The sequence below is a fragment of the Brachycentrus maculatus genome, unplaced genomic scaffold (genome assembly GCF_059751285.1).
Source record: "Brachycentrus maculatus isolate JH-2025_06_01 unplaced genomic scaffold, ASM5975128v1 h1tg000039l, whole genome shotgun sequence".
In the NCBI taxonomy this organism is placed as follows: domain Eukaryota; kingdom Metazoa; phylum Arthropoda; class Insecta; order Trichoptera; family Brachycentridae; genus Brachycentrus; species Brachycentrus maculatus.
This window is the reverse complement of record NW_028280793.1, coordinates 728,323-747,859: the sequence shown is the minus strand read 5'-3', so window position 1 is coordinate 747,859 and position 19,537 is coordinate 728,323. Positions and strand designations below refer to the sequence as shown.

Genomic DNA, 19,537 nt, shown 5'->3' with positions numbered 1-19,537 from the left:
AGAATTCACAAGGGAGGTATAGTGTACATAGTGATGTTATTTTAATTGGTGATCAATACTAATAATGCAGTGCAATGACTGTTCAGGTGAAATTATGTGAAAAATTATATATTGCTTGTAGTTTTGTGTATATGAAATATTTAAACAACACTCTCTTAAAAATTCGTGTTGTCATAAAAAAAATAGTGGGTTCTTTTATACCTTATTATTATGCCAAAAAAATTATAAATTATATATATATATATATATATATATATATATATATATATATATATATATATATATATATATATATATATATATATAAATATATATATATATATAAATATATATATATATATATATATATATATATATATATATATATATATATATATATATATATATATATATATATATATATATATATATATATATATATATATATATATATATATATATATATATATATATATATATATATTTCTTAAATATACAAATGCATCAAATATGAAAGTAAGGGAAATGGATACTTACGTTTCTGAATTTGAAAAACAATGACATTTCGCTTTTCACTCGAAAACTCTTTGTTGAACAAAAATCTGTCTCGTAACGTGAGAAGAAATGTTTTCAGACGCACATGTTCTTAAAATGAAGTAATTACTATATTAATTTCACTGATAACACGAGGGGCATGGTTTAATCGATGTTTTATTTATTTTTTATAACAGAAAGAAAATCCGCCCGGATCTGATCTGGAATTGATTGATTCCTTTTAGCGAAAGAGTTTTTGGTAGAAAATGTCTCAAAGTCGTGAGAGATGATTTGATAATTTGTAAACTGGCGCTGCGAGGCGGAATCAACGTGCTCAGGCTTATCGCGTGGTATTTTAGTGAAAGAATATGAACGGCGTATTGACGTCCGCGGAGAAGACAGAAAGACAGTCGGGCTGCCAGCGCGCGGGCGAGGGGGTGGGGTGGGGTGCGGGAGGGCGGCGCGTGCGCACTCGCGGCTCGGCAAGTACCCTAGGTCGACGCGGCCCAACACTAACTCCCGCCCAAAAGGGCGCTGGCGCATGCGCGCCGATATCGACTATCGACCCATTCCGACCGTCCGACATCCGTCACCTTTCGGACGGAAATTTTCCGCTCCCCGCCAATATGTCACATTTTTTTCAAAGAAACCTGTTTATTTTCATTTTGACGTTATATACGATTGTACCACGCGGTGACGCCAATGCCGACAATGTTTTATTACGGAACAATATGATAAACATGGCCGATCGGACGCGGGATTTCCACAGCCTGGAAAAGCGACGCGATCTCGACCCGCAGACGTGCATCGACAATTTCGATATCCACCGCGACAAGATTATAAGGACTGAGGATTCCAGGGAAATGGGAGCCAAGTACCTCAATGAGATGGATCTCGGCTCCAGAGACGAGTGCCTGCGACTATGCTGCGAAACAGAGTCCTGCGACGTGTTTGTTTTCGAAGAAAAGGTAAATAAATACTCATTACATGATTCCCGAAACCAACTCCATAAATTACTTAATCGTTATAACACTATACTTACCTACATTAAAACGAACGGTAAAAATTGACACCTTTTAAATAAACATTCTATGTTTTGATCATTTAAAAAATTAATACAAATTTTCTTTAATTTTTTTTTATTGACATATCAAGCTCTTAAGGGACATTCTCATGACGTGTTTCAAAAATGTCTATCTTCAACGTCTTAGTTAATTAGTAGAAAAAATAATTTAATCAATACAAAAACGTCCAAGTCACCTTGAAATCTAAATTTCAGAATCACTTAGGTACGGTAAGGTGTTTAAAAAAATGTGAGTTTCCTTATTTATTACTTAGATATCGCTATTAAATACTTACCTACATTTAAAAACGGTAAAAATTAGCATCAGTTAAATAAACATTCAATGTTTTGATCATTTGATAAATGAATACAAATTTTCTTAAACATTTTTTTATTGACACATCTCTCTCAAGGGACATTCTCACAATGTGTTTCAACCATGTCTATCTTCATCGTCTTATTTTATTGGTGAAAAAAAAATAATAGTCAAAACGATAACATGTGACTCTGAAATCTTAATTTCAGAATTACTTGGACGTTGGATAATTTATAAAAATTAGTATTTTATATGTGTTTAGTAAATATTCCTTCAATATCTTTATAGAGAGGGATTACAGCACTCATTTTTTGGACTTTTGTTCATGTATTTATTATTTACCTTGCTTATTTTGTATAAAGTTTTTTTATTCAAAATTTTACAGAACAGTTACATAAATATATTTAAATCCATTAATAAGTAACAAAAACAGGTATTTGAAACATTCCAGTTACAAAATTAAAAAAAAAAAAAACAGTTAAAAAAAAAACAAAATCACATATCGCTCACTCCTTTCAACAACGTCATATATAAAAAAAACTAGATTTTTCAGGAGATTGTTTTTAAAGTTAAAAAATATAATAAAAATATTTATATTGATATTTATCAAGCCACTTATTGAACTTTTTACTGTGCAATAGATCTTTTTAAGTAAAATCTAAATGTTTTTTCTCAATTTGAAAAATATTTACTATACTCAAAAAAATATATATTAAACTATACATTTTCTTCAAAATGCAAGAACAACACTTTCTGCCCTGTAGCGGGTAAATATTAAGTTAATAATATGCCGCTTTTGCTAGGATATAGTACATTCTCTGGACATTCCGAAAACATGCATAATTGAAAATTGACGATTTTTTACATATGACGTTGTTGAAAGGACTGAGCGATATGTAATTTAATATAATTTCCTGGAACAGAACTCCACAGCATTATTTGCTCATTGGTGGGAAAATACCATATAAAAATCCTCAGGAGAAGCTGGATTGTTGACTGTCGTCAACAGACCTTCCGTTCCACTAGAAGAGGGTTCGACATTTTGTGCCACAGCACTACTAAATTATTCAGAACTCGCTTTCAAAAGTTCGGACAGTTACAGTTAGGACAGTCCTTTCAGGCGGTTTATTTTTTCAGAGTCCAGGATCTTGTTATCTCTTTCACTGCGGCCCACCCGAGGACTTCAAGTGCAAGTTCACGAGACACACGAACTTTTCTAGTGCCGTTCTGGCTGTCAACAGACATTTAGCTGAACTGGAAGACCAAATCAAGCTAACTAAACACGAACAAGATTTGGCAAGTCTAAGGCAAGTATTTTTTTAAAATTGAGTAGTAGGTACACTTGTGGATGTCCTCACCAAAACGTTACATTTCCATTATAAATGATTAATCAGGAAATCTAGCTGTTTGGTACGATTTAATGATTTCATATTGGTTTGACACAGGATTGGTCATGTTTTGTAGCAACTTTAGTTAAGATGTCTGCCTCCGTAGTGTAGCGGTCAGCACGCTCGGCTACCGTTCTGTAGGTCCCGGGTTCGATTCCCAGGGGGGTTCAAATAAATATAATTGATTTTCCACTGTAATATTCAATAATACCCTGGACTGGTACCTGAAGCGGAGGGCTGATCACCTTTCTTTCATGTGTAAACGATCGAGATAACACTGCGTTATATAACTCAGTGCCCTATGCACCATTTGCGTGCAGATAAGGGTTTTACTATTAGTTAAGATTTCGATAGAATACAGTACAGTACAGAACAGATTTGCATGTAAAGGGTTTATTGTGCAATATTTGAAATGTAACTCTTTGGTGAGGACTTCCACGCTTGCAAACCGCGTTATGTTAAAAAATAAGTTTTTTAAGCCAATGGCGCCAAGAAGATTTAATCTTCTACCGATTTGAGCTTTTTTGGGATATTTTCGTAAGTGAACGGTTGATCGGCATAGCGAGTTTTGCAAGAGTATTGATTTTTCCATTCCATCTTATTCCGAACTTAACGAGTTTTGGCAGATTATGTTAAATATGGTCTTTGATATTTTTAATACTCTACCGATTAGCGCCATTGGCTAAAAAAATGTAAGTGGACTTTTCATTTCTGACACTGTCAGAAATGTGTCAGAAATGAAGACTCTGAGAAGCATAACAGGCAAGAGTCTTCGAGATAGATTGAGAAATGCCAAGATCAGGGAAATATGCGAGATCGAAGATGTCGTTAGGTGGGGAAGGCAACGAAGAAGACAATGGTATGCGCATGTGAGGAGAATGGAACCATCCAGACTCCCCCACATCGCTCTGTACGGCCAACCCCATGGTAGACGACTCCCGGGCAGACCACCAAAGAGATGGGCCGATAGCTGGGAATCGACGTCGCAGGAGGCTAATCCCTCTTAAAAACAGGCCGCAAGGCCTATAATAAGAAGAAGAAGAAGAAGAAGAGACTTTTCATCTGGTTAGTGCAATGCCGGAATGGAAAAAAATATGGAAAACTGTGATAATAATATAATTAACAAAAAATATTTTTAACAAAACTTACATTTTTCTCCGTTATTTCTCCGCGACAACTAAGTTTTAAAAAAGTAAAAAATAAAACGCTGTTTTTCCTACTGCCTACCCCGATTAAAAACCATGTATGTATTTATTTCGAAGAAAAACTTTTTTTTTCCAACACAAAAACGGCGTTTAAAATAATGAATTCAACTGCGTCAAATATTACGTGAGACGTCCAGGTGACTGGCATTTTATATAAATTTATTGTTTATTATATATTTTAATAAATTATGCGTCTTACTCAGGAAACACATTCAAGAGAGTCCAAGGGAGAGCACCCCTAAACCTGTGACATCAAATCCAATAATGAATCCAGCAGTTGAAACATCAGTTCCACCTACGATCAAAAGTAACGAAATATATTAATTAAATCATTTAAATTTTAATTTAACCTGTCGACCGGGCGGGACGCATAAATACGTCCAACGCAAACAATATCGGGTACGGGAAGGACATATGAATACGTCCTTGAAATATATGTTTATTATATTATGTCCGCCTCCGTAGTGTAATGGTCAGCACGCTCGGCTACCGTTCTGGAGGTCCCGGGTTCGATTCCCAAGGGGGGTAAAATAAATATAAGTGATTTTTTCACTGTAATATTTATTCAATATTATTACCCTGGACTGGTACCTGAAGCGGAGGGCTGATCACCTTTCCTTCATGTGTAAACGATCAAGATAACACTGCGTTTATATGACGCAGTGCCCTATGCATCATTGGGGTGCGGATAAGGGTTTTATTATTATTAATATATTATATATCTGGTCGGGGTTGTGGGCGTCTGTGTACCGGCCAACGTCGAGTCGGAATCGGATCTAGCTGACTTATTGAACTAAACACTAATCCCTTTCACTGCCTATACTGGGGTACTTCTAGAAAATTTGGTGGTGGACTTACAATCTTGTATTTATTTAGATTGGCAGTGACAGGTATATTGAAAGGTTTTAAATGTAAATCCACAGTAAAATCGGGATACAATTTTATATTGTTTCATATTTTCAATAAATTTCGCAACTTAGTTCAATAAAAAAATTGCTTAGCAAGAGCAGATCTGTCAGGAAACCTAGATGCTTCTGTATCAGATCTGGGCATGCGGTGGGACAGCTTTCAATAAAATATATATATGGACGTATATTTTTCGAACAACAAAGGTATTGGTATTATTGTTTGTTATGTATGTATATATTATTTGATTGAATTGAATAGTCATCCATACATGTCTTGACGTGAATTTAAGACACGGGGTGAATCAGTATTCGCGCCCTTTACAAATTGCGTAATTGGACAGCGGACCGCCCGGTTAACAGGTTAATTAGATCCTGTGTCTAATATCGAGCATCTCAACAACCCTTCGCATCCCATTTGGATCTGCCGCCTGTTGAGAACTCTGTGAACTAAAAACTTTTACCTTTGAAAGCTCTGTGACAGGCTAGACTTACATATTCCCTTCGTATACATGTACATATTATTTATTTATTTTATATTTATTCTTCAGTCTGCCTCCGTAGTGTAATGGTCAGCACGCTCGGCTACCATTCTGGAGGTCCCGGGTTCGATTCCCAGGGGGGTTCAAATAAATATTTGTGATTTTTTCACTGTAATATTTATTCAATGTTACCCTGAACTGGTTCCTGAAGCGGAGGGCTGATCACCTTTCCTTCATGTGTAAACGATCAGGTTAACACTGCGTTATATGACGCAGTGCCCTATGCACCATTGGGGTGCGGATAAGGGTTTATTATTTTTATTATTATATTTATTCTTAACCTTGATGTTAAGTGTGCAAGCCTCTAAGGTTCATATGATATAGACATTATATAAAAATACATATGCATTTACTGTGCAAGCCTCTAAAGCTCTCAAGGTTTATACATTTTCTAAACTTGTGATAAACTTCGCAAGCCTTTTAAGCACGTACGGTTTATACATTTTCTTAACCTTGAAATAAAGCCCCTAAAGCTCATATGGTTTATACATTTTCTAAACCTTGAAATAAAGTACGCAAGCCTCTAAAACTCAAACATTTAATGCTTTTTTTAAACCTTGAACTTAAGTGTGCAAGCCTCTAAAGTTCGTATGAATTATACATTTTCTAAATCTTGAACTAAAGTGGGCAAGCCTCTTAGGCTCGCGTGGTTTATACATTTTATAAACCTAAAAAACTTGATGTAAACTGTGCAAGTCTCTAAAGCTCGTACGGTTAATACATTTAAAAAACCTTGAGGTAAAGTGTGCAAGCCTCCAAGGCTCACTTGGCATATTCATCATATGAGACATCTTTCGGTACCAGCCCGGCGCTGCAGCCGGTTCCAGTTCGAGTGCCACTCGTCCGAGGAGTGCATCGCCATATACAACGCGTGCGACGGCATACCGCAGTGCGCCGACGCCAGCGACGAGGCGCCCGAGCTGGGCTGCCCCGCCGCCACCACCCCGCCCCCGCCCCCACCCCCGCCCCCCAACCTGCCGCCCAGGGAAATCATACCGCAAATGCCCCAAGTTCAGCCGCAGATGCAGAACTACGCGGGGTCAGAAGTCATACCTAAGGTAATTTGAACCGAACTTAAACTTGACAGGGAATTCTCAAAGTCGTGCCATCGCGTGCGGTTAAAAAAATATATTAATTGCACCCACTCTACCACAATTTGATACCCATTTCCAATGATGGGCCGCTAAGGCTCACAGAAATACTATAAAATTGAAGTATTTTTGTAAATAATATAAAAAAAACACAAAAATTTCTCTTTTAAAAGTAAAAAAAATACGTACGTGAAAATTCAGGACATCAAAGTTACCGATAAAAATCAGGAATATTTATTTTTACTGAATTTTTAAAGTAAAGTTATCTGTACACGTAGTAATTAGACGTAAGTATCAATCAGTATTATCAGGAAGTTAATATTTCCGTAAAAAATAAAATGGGTATTTTTTTGTCCGAATACTTCACTTATCTGCGTATGTGCGAACATTCAGAATCGATAATATCAATATTGAACGATACATTCAATGGGAACTGCGCCTATTTCACGCTAAAAAACACAGCACGTGTGTTCATTATTTTGCCTATACACAAGGCGCAAATGAATAAAATCTTTAAAAATATAAATATCCTTGCACACTGTTTTAATGACATATTTTATTCATATTTATCTTCGTCTCCACTAGTGTAGTGGTAAGGGCATTTGACTACCGCGTTGGAGGTTCCGGGTTCAATTCTCAGATGGGTAAAAATAAGTATGAGTGATTTTCACGCTATATGAGTGTATTCCTTTTAATATTTAACTGGTGCAAGAAGCGCAAGACTAATGTGCCTTCAAGTTATTAAGAATCAAGATAACACATTGCCCTATGGACCATTGAGTGTGGATAAGAGTTGACAGATTAACTTATTTTCGTGTAAACTCTTTAGCCTTCTGGCTGATAAATTTATAAAATTAGATTATAAAATGTACAAAAAATACTCGACTAACTTTACGTTATTATTCAAATTGATGGCAAAACCTAAAATCTTCATTTGAAAGTAATTTTTGTACAAATTTACAATATGAGTAAATTTAAAAATAAAGTAATAATATAATAAAACCCTTATCCGCACCCCAATGGTGCATAGGGCACTGCGTCATATAAACGCAGTGTTATCTTGATCGTTTACACATGAAGGAAAGGTGATCAGCCCTCCGCTTCAGGTACCAGTCCAGGTTAATATTGAATAAATATGACAGTGAAAAAATCACTAATATTTATTTTACCCTCCTTGGGAATCGAACCCGGGACCTCCAGAACGGTAGCCGAGCGTGCTGACCATTACACTACGGAGGCGGACATAAAAATAAAGAATAAAGATTTTCAATATTAACACACTTCTGAATAAACAATAAATATGGGAGTCAAACACTGCAGTATATCGTTCCGAACATTTTTAATTTGTTGCCGACGGATGTTAGAGGCAAATAAATAGATACAAAGGCAAAATCAAGGAATGGGTAAATGATCAAGATTTAATTCTATGAAAATTGTAAAATGTATATGTATATTCTTAATTTTTATCTTTTTTGTGTGTATATTATTAGGTTAAAATGGTTTACATCAAAAAATGTATTTAAAAAAACTCCACTGACAAGACACACAAGGTGGCGTGATGAATCTTTGCAAAATATTGTTTTTTAAATATGTTTAAAATTGTGATTTAAATAAATGTATACAATTTATGTTAAAAAAAATAATAATAGTAATAAATGACTTTATGGTAAAAGAAAAAATAATATATATGAAAATGCACTGCCTTATATATTTTAGATGTATTAAAAAATTACAAAAAATATAAATTAATGTTCTTCAGGATTCTCCGAGTCAGCATCAGCAAGCATTTATGAGACCGATGAGTTCCATGGATGGACCTCCGTGGCCGACACACCTTGATCACTCCATGTCAAATAATCAAATGCCGAGAATCAAGCAATACAATGGTAGGTAATAAATTCAATACACTGGTGCAAGTATGTTTATAGTATACATGGGTGGTCGAATTTAAAAACCAAATTGTGTGACAAATACTTCAAAAGAAGTTGTTATTTACTTTGGTTCATGGATTCGATCATTTAAAGCTAAATATGCCAATCAGTGCACCAATTTGATTGCGTATTTCGTGCTTTAATATGTTTGACTATTTTACATAAAAAACTTCAGCTGAGAAAATGTAACGAATACCATTCTCATCGGCTAACCGAAAATGTTCTAGTTATCTATTAGTCAAATCTCTAGTGTATGCAAGTCCGAGTGCCCTGACCATGACTTTTATTATTTTTTTCCGTAAAACAGAGATCGTTCACTCCTTTCAACAACGTCATAAATCAAAAAACTTAATTTTTCTGGAGATCGTTTTTAAAGTTTAAAAATATAATAAAATGTATTAAAAATAAATGTCAAGCCACTTATTGAACTTTTTACTGTGCAACAGATCTTTTTAGGTAAAACCTGAATGTTTTTTCTCCATTTGAAAAGTATTTAGCATATTAAAAAAATAAATAAACAATACCTTTTCTTCAAAATGCAAAAACAACACTTTCTGCCCTGTAGCGTGTAAATATTAAGTTAAAAATATGCCGCTTTTGCTGGGATAAAGCACATTTTCTGGACATTACGAAAACACGCACAACTGAAAATTATCGAATTTTGATATATGACGTTGTTGAAAGTAGTGAGCGAGACGTCCTTGACTTATATCAACTACATCCCATCAAATATATTCTACTCATTGGATATTGATCCATGAATATACTGCGCAGAATTAATCACTGTCTTCATGTAGTCCAAATCAAATCAACAACGCATTGATTTTATGCAATGCGCCACTTGTGTCCTGAAAACCAAAGTAGAAACCAAAAACAAATTCAATATAGTATGTTTTTTTTATTGTGGTCTTAGTTAGTTAGTTTTAAAAAAACAATTTTTTATTTTTTATAGAAAATTCCGGAGGATCTCATATTTTCAACCATAAAGGTGGACTGCAAGTTACTGAGACTGATAGGTGAGCAATATTCTATATGTATGTCTGTCCCTGGTCACTGTGATGACTGATATGGTCACAACCGCATTTTAAGAACAATGCGACCATATCAGCGACCACTGCGACCATAAAATATTACACAGTTATTCTCTTCTTATTATTCATCGTTCACTTTGTGTAATACCACTTTAAAAAAAAATACTTTGTGACTACCGGTTTTAGAGTAATCATTCCATGTCAAATGGTCAAATGTGGACTAAAGTGAAATTGTAATTGTGAAATTGACTCGGTAGTCAGGAATTAGTGTTTTTTAAAGTGGTATTACATAAAGTAAAAGATGAATGATAAGGAGAATGTTATATTACCATACCGTAGAACGGGGGCTGCTTGAACTTTGATGTGTTACTTGAGCCGAGTACAAAAAAATATATTTAGTTTGTGGTATTGATCGACGTATCGTGACGATCAGTGTCACCTGTCAGGGAAACAATGAATCATGTCGTTACATTCATTATTGTAGACCAAATACAGATTTTTTTTTTCCTACTGGGCTCAAGTAACACATCAATGTTCAAGTAGCCACGTTCTACGTTACCAGAAAGTTAAAAATGCTTTTAATATACAAAATATATTACACGGTATTTCAAAACACATTTTTTTGACTAATCTCGTTATATTCTACCAATTCTGTTTTCATTACATATTTTGTTATATTTTAGTGTTGCCGCCGGGCAGTATGACTACAAAGGTCTTCCATATGATTCGCTACAAGATAATAACTGGCAACATAGGCAATGGCAGCAACCTCAACAAGGTATTTAATTGCAGTAAAACATCTATTAGCGTTCACCTCTCTATTATGGTCGATTTTTACTTTCCAGAATTTTCGAACATGAAAACTTACTCAGAACTCGTATGCCCATTGCGCCCATAACTTTCATCATTGAATTACATATATGTTTTGGATCAATTATTCCTTTTAATCTATGAAATAAGAACGAGCATATGAAAGGAATCTACCAACATTGCGTATATCTTCTTCTTCAACCCCTTATCCGCACCCTATGGTGCATAGGGCACTGCATCATATAAACGCAGTGTTATCTTGAACGTTAATACATGAAGGGAAGGTGATCAGCCATCGGCTTCAGGTACCAGTCCAGGGTAATATTGAATAAATATTATAGTGCAAAAATCAGTTATATTTTTTGACTCCCCCTGGGAATCGAACCCGGGACCTCCAGTACGGTAGCCCAGCGTGCTGACCATTATACTACGGAGGCGGACATAGAACATTAAAAAATTCATGCTTTATGGATTTTCAACAATGGGCAGAATGGTGAACGTTACACAAGTGTATAACGTGATCAATAAGCTGGCCAAATACCAGATCATAAACTTTGAGTTGCACAGACTTCCATATTCTTTTATATAAACGACAGATATTTCATTTCAAGTTGAGACATCTTTAATATTGGTAAATGATGCGTAGGGTGAATAGTTCAGTATCTGATAAATAATAATAAATTGTTAAGGTATTTTTTTTTCATTTGCAGAGCAATTGAACGTGAATGATGGATCTCCCATTTATCATCTGGAAATGGAAAATCAAAATGCGTGGAAACAGCAAATCCCACTACAGAATGTACTTCAGCACAGAATCCAAAATACTAATAATCAACCTCCTCCCCAAAGAGTGACACAGCCTGTAAGGATACCGATGCAAAATTTACTACCCGAGATATTGATGCAAGACAGAGATAAAATGTGGGCTGTTCCCAAACAAAACGTTCAGGTAAGGAAATGGGATTGAAAATGGACTAATTTTCAAATGTAATGTTTTTTAACATTATTTTGTGAGAAATCAATAATGACAACATGAATTTACACAAGGGCGTGTGTTCTATATAGGCAGAAAAGCAGTGTCTACCCTGGTTACTCATGTTCCATTAGAAACACGACCAGTGCCTACTATGCCTTATCCTTACCCAACCCTACTACCTTCATTAAAAACTCTGTGCGCGTCACTGAATGTATTCAGTGACGCGCACAGAGTTTCTTGATTATATGGTGTACCATATAATCAAGTCCTGGTTCCAACCCTAATGTATGGAAGTGATGCATGGATTAGGCAATAGAAGGATGAAAGTAGACTGAATGCAAATGAAATGCCATCTCTCAGATGAATGTGCTCAAAACAATGAATGATAGATGTTCGAATGGTGATACATATAAGCAAAGAATGCAAGGCCGAGATAAGTATCATCAATATAATTAAGAAAGGTTTTTTGAGATGTTTTGGGCATGTGGAATGAATGAGTGAAGAAAGAATAGTAAAACAAATTTATGAGGCGAATGTGGTTGGTAATAGAAGCAAAAAAAAACACAGAGTTTCTTGATTATATGGTGTACCATATAATCAAGTCCTGGTTCCAACCCTAATGTATGGAAGTGATGCATGGATTAGGCAATAGAAGGATGAAAGTAGACTGAATGCAGTCGAAATGCGATCTCTCAGAAGAATGTGCTCAAAACAATGAATGATAGATGTTCGAATGGTGATATAAGCAAAGAATGCAAGGCCGAGATAAGTATCATCGATATAATTAAGAAAGGTTTGTTGAGGCGGTTTGGGCATGTGAATCGAATGAGTGAAGAAAGAATAGTAAAACAAATTTATGAGGCGAATGTGGTTGGTAATAGAAGCAAAGAAAAACCGAGGTGAAAAGCTTTCACTAACTGACTTAAGTTTAGCTTTTTAATCTTACTTTTTCCCTTAGATAAATTTATTTAAGTATTTAAGATAAGTAAAGTAGATAGTTAAAACATTCCAATTGTTATTTTAAGTAAGTATTTGAAATAAGGAAGGAATGCAAAGCTGAGATAAGCATTATCGATAAAATTAAGAAAGGTGTGTTGAGATGGTTTGGAAATGTAGAACGAATGAGTGAGGAAAGAACGGTAAAACAATTTTATGAGGCGAATGTAATTGGGAAAAGGAGCAGAGGAAGACCGAGAAAAACACGGCACGATCAGGTATGCCAAATACTTTGAAAGTGATCAGGTTAGGAGTCGTAATAGTAGTAGTTATCATTCAATTAGAAAGAAAGAACTGCTAATTAGGTATTATGTATTTAAGTACCCGATAAAAATGTGAAATTCAACAAGTTAGTGTGTTTAATTCTAATGGAATGTGATCTTTTGCAGCAAGAGAATCAACCGATTTATACGCAACCAAAAGTAGAAACCCAACCGGGCGAAAAAAAAACCATAGTCCAAACACATGACGATTTTGAACCGCCACAACCCAAAGAAGAAAAAGTTAAGAAGGAACCACTTCCCGATGCAACCGAAGAAGCGGACGATGAGTCAGAAGAAAGCAGCGATGATGAAAAAACAGAGACAAAAGAAAGCGAAAAGCCCAAGGAGAGCAAGAATAACAAAAAGCATGCTGCGAACAAAACTAAGAAGAAGCATCTCAAGTCAGAAACTGACAAGAAATCAGATAACGAAAATGAAGATGTCAAAATTACACTTGTTCATGAACAGATAATCATGGGGAAACAGTTTGAAGATGATGTTCATGATGGTGAGGCGGAGAGACCTCCCGGTGCTATTTTGTTATTGACGTTAGGTTAGTATCAATTACTCTTGCTCTTAATAGTGAGTTGTTTCATAAGACTATTTACACACTTTATTTACACACTTAAAACTACACAAAATGTTTAACATGTGCGATTTGAGTCGACCCGAAGACCAACATGCACTAAGGGTTGGAGCACAAACATGCATTACATATAAGTTACCATACGACTGGATCATATACTCGTAGTTTCAAAGAAGTGGGCGGGGTTTTGAACTGGATATTGACGAATCTTGCTTAACCGATGTTGAATCAAATAATGGACTATAAGTAAAATTTATTTGGTTATTAGTTAAAGGAATATTATTTTTAAGTGCCTTCTGAATGTAAAAAATCACTTAGTAGTTTAATAGTTTAAGTCTTTGCAAATTTCCTTAAGAATAGAATCGCTATCTTGTGATTTGAAAAAAATCATATGTACGTTAACCTCTGCGTGCATTCTGCCTCAACTGTGGGGTCAGATAACGTGTGGCACTACATTTGGGATGTAGTAATTATTTCTCGAATATTTCCAAATTGTGTCGGGATTTGGACTAGTAATGCCATCTATTGATGATACAACACAGTCAAATCATTTATTGACTAGTTACATGTTTTACCAACTGAACAAACAATGTTTTGAAATTCATATCATGCTACTTTAGAGGCTGAAAATGATAATTTTAAAATGTGAAAATAACATATTTTACTTAAGCTTTAATACTGTTTATTGTAGGTATGAAAAATTCTTTTCTGACAGTAGTTCATTTATTTTAAGTTCAGTGCAGGTTTCATATCACACAGCACCTTTGTACTACCCAACAAAATAATTAATGAGGCAAGCTGATACATCTTTTGTCTTATGAAACGTACACCTGTTCTTATTACATCATTCACTTTTATTTCAGGAGTGTGTATGGCCAGCATCATGGTCGTTCTCCTCGGATGTAGGCTCAAAATGGCACGCAGACGAATGCGCAGATCGGGAAAATCGCCGTTTGCGCACGATGCTGATTATCTGGTCAACGGGATGTATTTATAATTTTCAGGTGCATCTCTAATCATAATTCGAAAAAGAAAAAAAGAAATGCATTATTAAAAGTTATTTATTCAATTATCAAATTTGTACTAGATTTTATAGAGAATCATATTAAAAGTAACACTAAACTTATCGTATTCTGAATTCAATACACGTATAAATCAATATTTTTATATTTACATGATACAAGTATTGTTTTGCATGTTTAAAAACAAAACAACGTAAATACAGTGTGGGAAAAAACTCAAAACACATTTTATGTAGGTATCAAGTTTATTTTAGATTATATTATCTATTAATTATCATGGGAAAGAATTTATAACCAGGGAAATGGAAATGTCCTCCAGAGAGCTAGTCACAGAAGGAATAATTGAGTCTAGTGTCCAGGGTTGCCAATATAAAAATATATTAATACCTATATATATTTATAAATATACACAATTTTTCACTCTGTACTTCATATCACTCAGGCAGTCCTACCAACAGTCTACCAAAGGACTGATTACCTTGCTTTCACGTGTTTAATGATCAAGACGATAATTTGCAATATCTATACTATTGGGTGTTGTTCTTACTTCTTATATACTTCTTACACTCATGTCATTGGTACAATGATATTTTTGTTTTTTTTTCTGCACCCTTGAAATTAATTATGGAACACTATCCAGTATTATTGCAAAAAAGCATATACAAAAAAAATACTTTACAATTAATTCCTCATAGCAAAATAAAATATGCAAAAAACATTAAATACAATGCAGTCTACTTGTTATGTTACATTATTTTGATTAGAAACAAGTATGCTCTGATGGATGGTGTTAAATTCAACGGACATATCGCTCACTCCTTTCAAGAACGTCATAAATCAAAAAACTTGATTTTTCAGAACGTTTTTAAAGTTTAAAAATATAACACAATGTATTTCAAATAAATATCAAGCCACTTATTGAACTTTTTACTGTGCAACAAAACTTTTTAGATAAAACCTGAAGGTTTTTTCTCCATTTGAAAAATATTTAGTTTATTTAAAAAAAATAATCAAACATTACCTTTTCTTCAAAATGCAAAAACAACATTTTCTGCCCTGTAGCGGGTAAATATTAATTTAAAAATATGCCTCTTTTGCTGGGATATAGTACATTTTCTAGGCATTCCGAAAACATGCAAAACTGAAAATTGACGATTTTTGATTTATGACCTTCTTGAAAGGAGTGAGCGATATATTAACATCTTAAATTTTTATTTGGAGTATATTGCTGTAAAAAAAGGGAATGAAATATAAAAATTAAACAAAACGTATGATGATATGTATCATATTACGTTACATTATGAGACTGATTGTGCAAGATGTTACTAAATTCCTTTCATTCCAATATTTTTATTTTAAATTAAATAAAAACATCTTTTAAAAAAGGTATCATATCCACAAACATCAAAACTAACCATAAATTTTTCATTATGCAAATTGTTGAAGAGAATTTATCTTTTCGGGCTGTTTATGAAATTTATATAGTTTTTAATTACTATGAATTTAATATCAAGTGTGATTTGGTTTCAAAAACACGAAACATTAAAAATTATCTTTATTATAAAAATATCATACTTGGAAACATGTGACTTTAAAGAATGAAATTTGCGCCTTGAATAGAAATAGACTTTATAGTTAATTTGTATTTAATTTAACAGAAACAATCTATCATTGTCATTCAATAATAGTACTACTCTCTTTCTTCTTATTGTCTACACTCAATCCCCAATGACTCAAAGAGCACTACAATCCATTGATGCAGTATTATCTTTGTCATTAAGAGCAATAAAGCATCAGTCTTGCATTTCAGATTCCACTCCAGATAAATATGTTCATTTATGCTACTGAAAAATGCTATTTACATCGACCCTATTGAGGATCGAACCCGAGTCTCGTGGATGACAGCTAACTTTTGTTTTCACTATATTTTCAGTGTCCAAATTTTTGTTCACAAATTCTGGATTTCGTATGGTACGTATGGGAATTTGAAGGGCTTGCGACCTGTCATAGGCTGGTTTAAGTAATTACTATATTATACCAATACACTGTTGAGAATATTATAATTCAATAATATGATTCTTCTCAGCCTCTTTTTTTTATATATAAAAAGAAACATTTGTGTTTTTTATTATTTACACAAATATTTCAATTTCATACTTTTTCTGTGAGCCCAAGCGGTTCATTATTAAAAATAGGCATCAAACTGTGGTAGAGTGGGTTCGAACCGAGAAACTCTGACTTGAGAGTCCGCGATACTAACCACGGGACCACAACCCGACACAAGGTCCCCAAGGTTTTATTCTCCCAAGGTCTCTATCTCCAAATTTTAGGGGTCCACCTTTTGGGATTCTTTCTTGCAACATGTCCCGCCCATTGTCACTTGAGTCTTGACTCTTGCTCCGCGATCCAATCCATACCTGCTTTTAAATAATTATACAATTAAAAGGTTTGAAATAATTATATAATTATTTTATTGATCATCATCATTCCCCTTTAATTGTAATGAATTAAAACTGTATCATTAGTTCAGTATTATTGAGGAAAATGGTTTTTTAAATTACCAGTTTATTTTAAGGAAGTACTCCTTAAATTTTAAATTTTGTGGTCACCAAAATTGAACTGTTTTTTCTGTCTTTCTTAATCAAAATTACTATAATGTTACAATGTTTATATCATATCCGTTAGTAAAATGTGTATTGTTATAATAATTTGAAGAATATATTCATATTTGCAAATTAAATGTTTTAAAGATATTTTTTTTTAAAAATTAAAATTTCCATTCACACCACATCTGTTTATTGTTATTATGTAGAAATACATTGATTATAACTCGATCAATAAAGTTGAATGTAATATTATCACTAAATAATACTGATATCATCACTGTTTTAAGAATAACTGCTTTTAAAAATAATTATAAATTTCTGTGCGTTCAATGTATAACATAATATTATACTTTGGCATAAAATGTTAAAAATCAATATTTAAAGCATCTGTTTTCCCATATTATAATTTTTTAAAACATATTTGTTTTGTATTTTAATCAAAGGTATTTTATAAGTTATAATATATTATATTTAAATATAAGGTATCTTACGTCAATCTGGTTTAAAAAAAATAGCTTTATCAGTTCTGCAGTTGAAAGTTATTATCAGTACTTCAAAATAATACATCTATTTAAAAGTGTGAATAGAAAGTATAATTAGTCAAACGAGGAGTTGAATAATGTATTATTCTTTTGGTTTAAAAATTACATGGCTTGTAACATGTTATTTTTCAAATTATTTATGCATGTTTTTTGTTTGTTTTTATTTTTATGTATGGAAGTGTTGTTGATTTTGATAAATAAATTATAAATTTATTACAAATGTGTGTTTTTCTTTTAAATAATTTCAAATAGATCAATGTTTCAAAATATTGTTTTTGATAAAAAGCACAATCAGTCAGTGCCACGAGATCTACGTACTTACATATTACCACGTTAATTTTTTGTCTGCTTGCGACATGTTATTTCTTTCACTCTAATAAATGTGGTACTACCATAAAGAGAGAGCGAAATCTAGTGTCCCGCTACCCGCATTCAGTCACTGCATGACGGCGCATTGGCATGGGCGTATTGTCCTTATGACTCAGTCGGCGGGGAGTGTAATACTTACTCCCAACTGTGTAATACGATTTCCATACAAATATGAACTGGGGCCTGTTACCTGCTTTGGATCATATGTAATTTTTGAATGATCAGTACGGGAAAGGTTGATACCATGATTTTCTGCCACAATAATAAATAAAACACAGTGAAAAAGCTTAAATATTTTATTTAAAGTCAAGTGGACAAATTCCAATAACAATAACAGTGTACAAATATTACAAATGTCTTTTCATATATCGGTGTGAAGTTAACATATACAATCCGTGCAGTCAATTTGCAAAAGCACCATAAAGAAGTACATATGAGAAGCTGTGAAATCATTTGGAAGAATGTAATCAAATCATTCATTCTGTGAAACTTTGTACACATTTCTATTTACAAACATGGAGAAAATCAAATGAAGCCGATTTATAATTCAATTTGCAAAATAAAGAAAAAATCAAGTTGCGATTCCATGTACAAACAGTTCTATCTATTTCAAAGGGGACAGTTCCACATATATTATCAGTCACTTTAGTAAACTGTTAAAAATAAAACATTGTGACAAATTTGTGACATAAAACACCAATATAACATTCAACAAACGTTAATATGTTGTAACTCACAAACAGGTATTTTTTTGTTTTAATTTGCTTGACAAATATCATGCATTTGCGAAGAGACAGAGAATGAGTATTTTAGGGAAGATTTAAGAAGCGACTCAGATAAAACAATAGAAACGAAGATATATTGAAATCTTGATCAAATGTAGTCTTATAGACGCAAAGTAAGTAATATTTATAGATGATCAATTTCTTAGATCTGCAACAACCTTTCGATTCAGTTCTAATAAGGTAAAAGGTAATTCTAGAGATTTTATTAAAACACAAGTCTCAGTCAATTCTATTGATACCTTAGGCTTTAAATTTTACACAACAGGATCTATTAAGAAAATATTCATAAAATTACAACGATGGTGTCCAAAATTATTATTATTATCATCCCTATAAGATATGCCATGGTTATTAATTTAACTCTTACTGGTCCAATTTCGAATCTCATTCGACATCGATTTTTTCCTCTTAGGTCCCATGTTAGATGTTATTCGACATTTTTTTCATGATTAGTATTATTTATTTAAATTCCAAGCTTACATTTTTGTCACTCGTATCTATTACAACAGTATGTGGAGCAGAGGACAAAGGATTTTTTCCAATTGGAATGTAACTGTCTACCTAGATTTTTTTTTTAAATTTTGGGGCACCGGAAAG

The 19,537-nt window shown here is 33.5% G+C and overlaps 2 protein-coding genes across 2 annotated transcripts in view; one reads left to right on the top strand and one right to left on the bottom strand.

The window, feature by feature from the left end:
• LOC148312469 (protein phosphatase 1 regulatory subunit 14B) overlaps positions 1 to 925 on the bottom strand; it is a 64,698-nt gene extending 63,773 nt beyond the window's left edge. Inside the window, exon 1 of the mRNA XM_088277116.1 lies at positions 517 to 925. Coding sequence (XP_088133242.1) covers positions 517 to 543 — 27 coding nt within the window. The 5' untranslated portion in view covers positions 544 to 925. The remainder of the gene's footprint in view (positions 1 to 516) is intronic.
• LOC148312468 (uncharacterized) lies at positions 882 to 14,743 on the top strand. Its single transcript, XM_088277114.1, has 10 exons — positions 882 to 1,481; positions 3,030 to 3,199; positions 4,689 to 4,792; positions 6,737 to 6,990; positions 8,783 to 8,909; positions 9,907 to 9,970; positions 10,669 to 10,763; positions 11,506 to 11,744; positions 13,157 to 13,583; positions 14,480 to 14,743. The coding sequence occupies exons 1-10, from the start codon at positions 882 to 884 to the stop codon at positions 14,611 to 14,613; spliced, it is 2,214 nt and encodes a 737-aa protein (XP_088133240.1). The 3' UTR covers positions 14,614 to 14,743.
• The last annotated feature ends 4,794 nt before the right edge of the window (positions 14,744 to 19,537 follow it).

Coding starts and splice junctions, on each gene's coding strand:
- LOC148312468 (XM_088277114.1), top strand. CDS start 882: ATGAACGGCGTATTGACGTCCGCGGAGAAGACAGAAAGACAGTCGGGC. Junction 1,482..3,029: donor TGTTTGTTTTCGAAGAAAAG/GTAAATAAATAC, acceptor TTATTTTTTCAG/AGTCCAGGATCTTGTTATCT. Junction 9,971..10,668: donor CAAGTTACTGAGACTGATAG/GTGAGCAATATT, acceptor GTTATATTTTAG/TGTTGCCGCCGGGCAGTATG.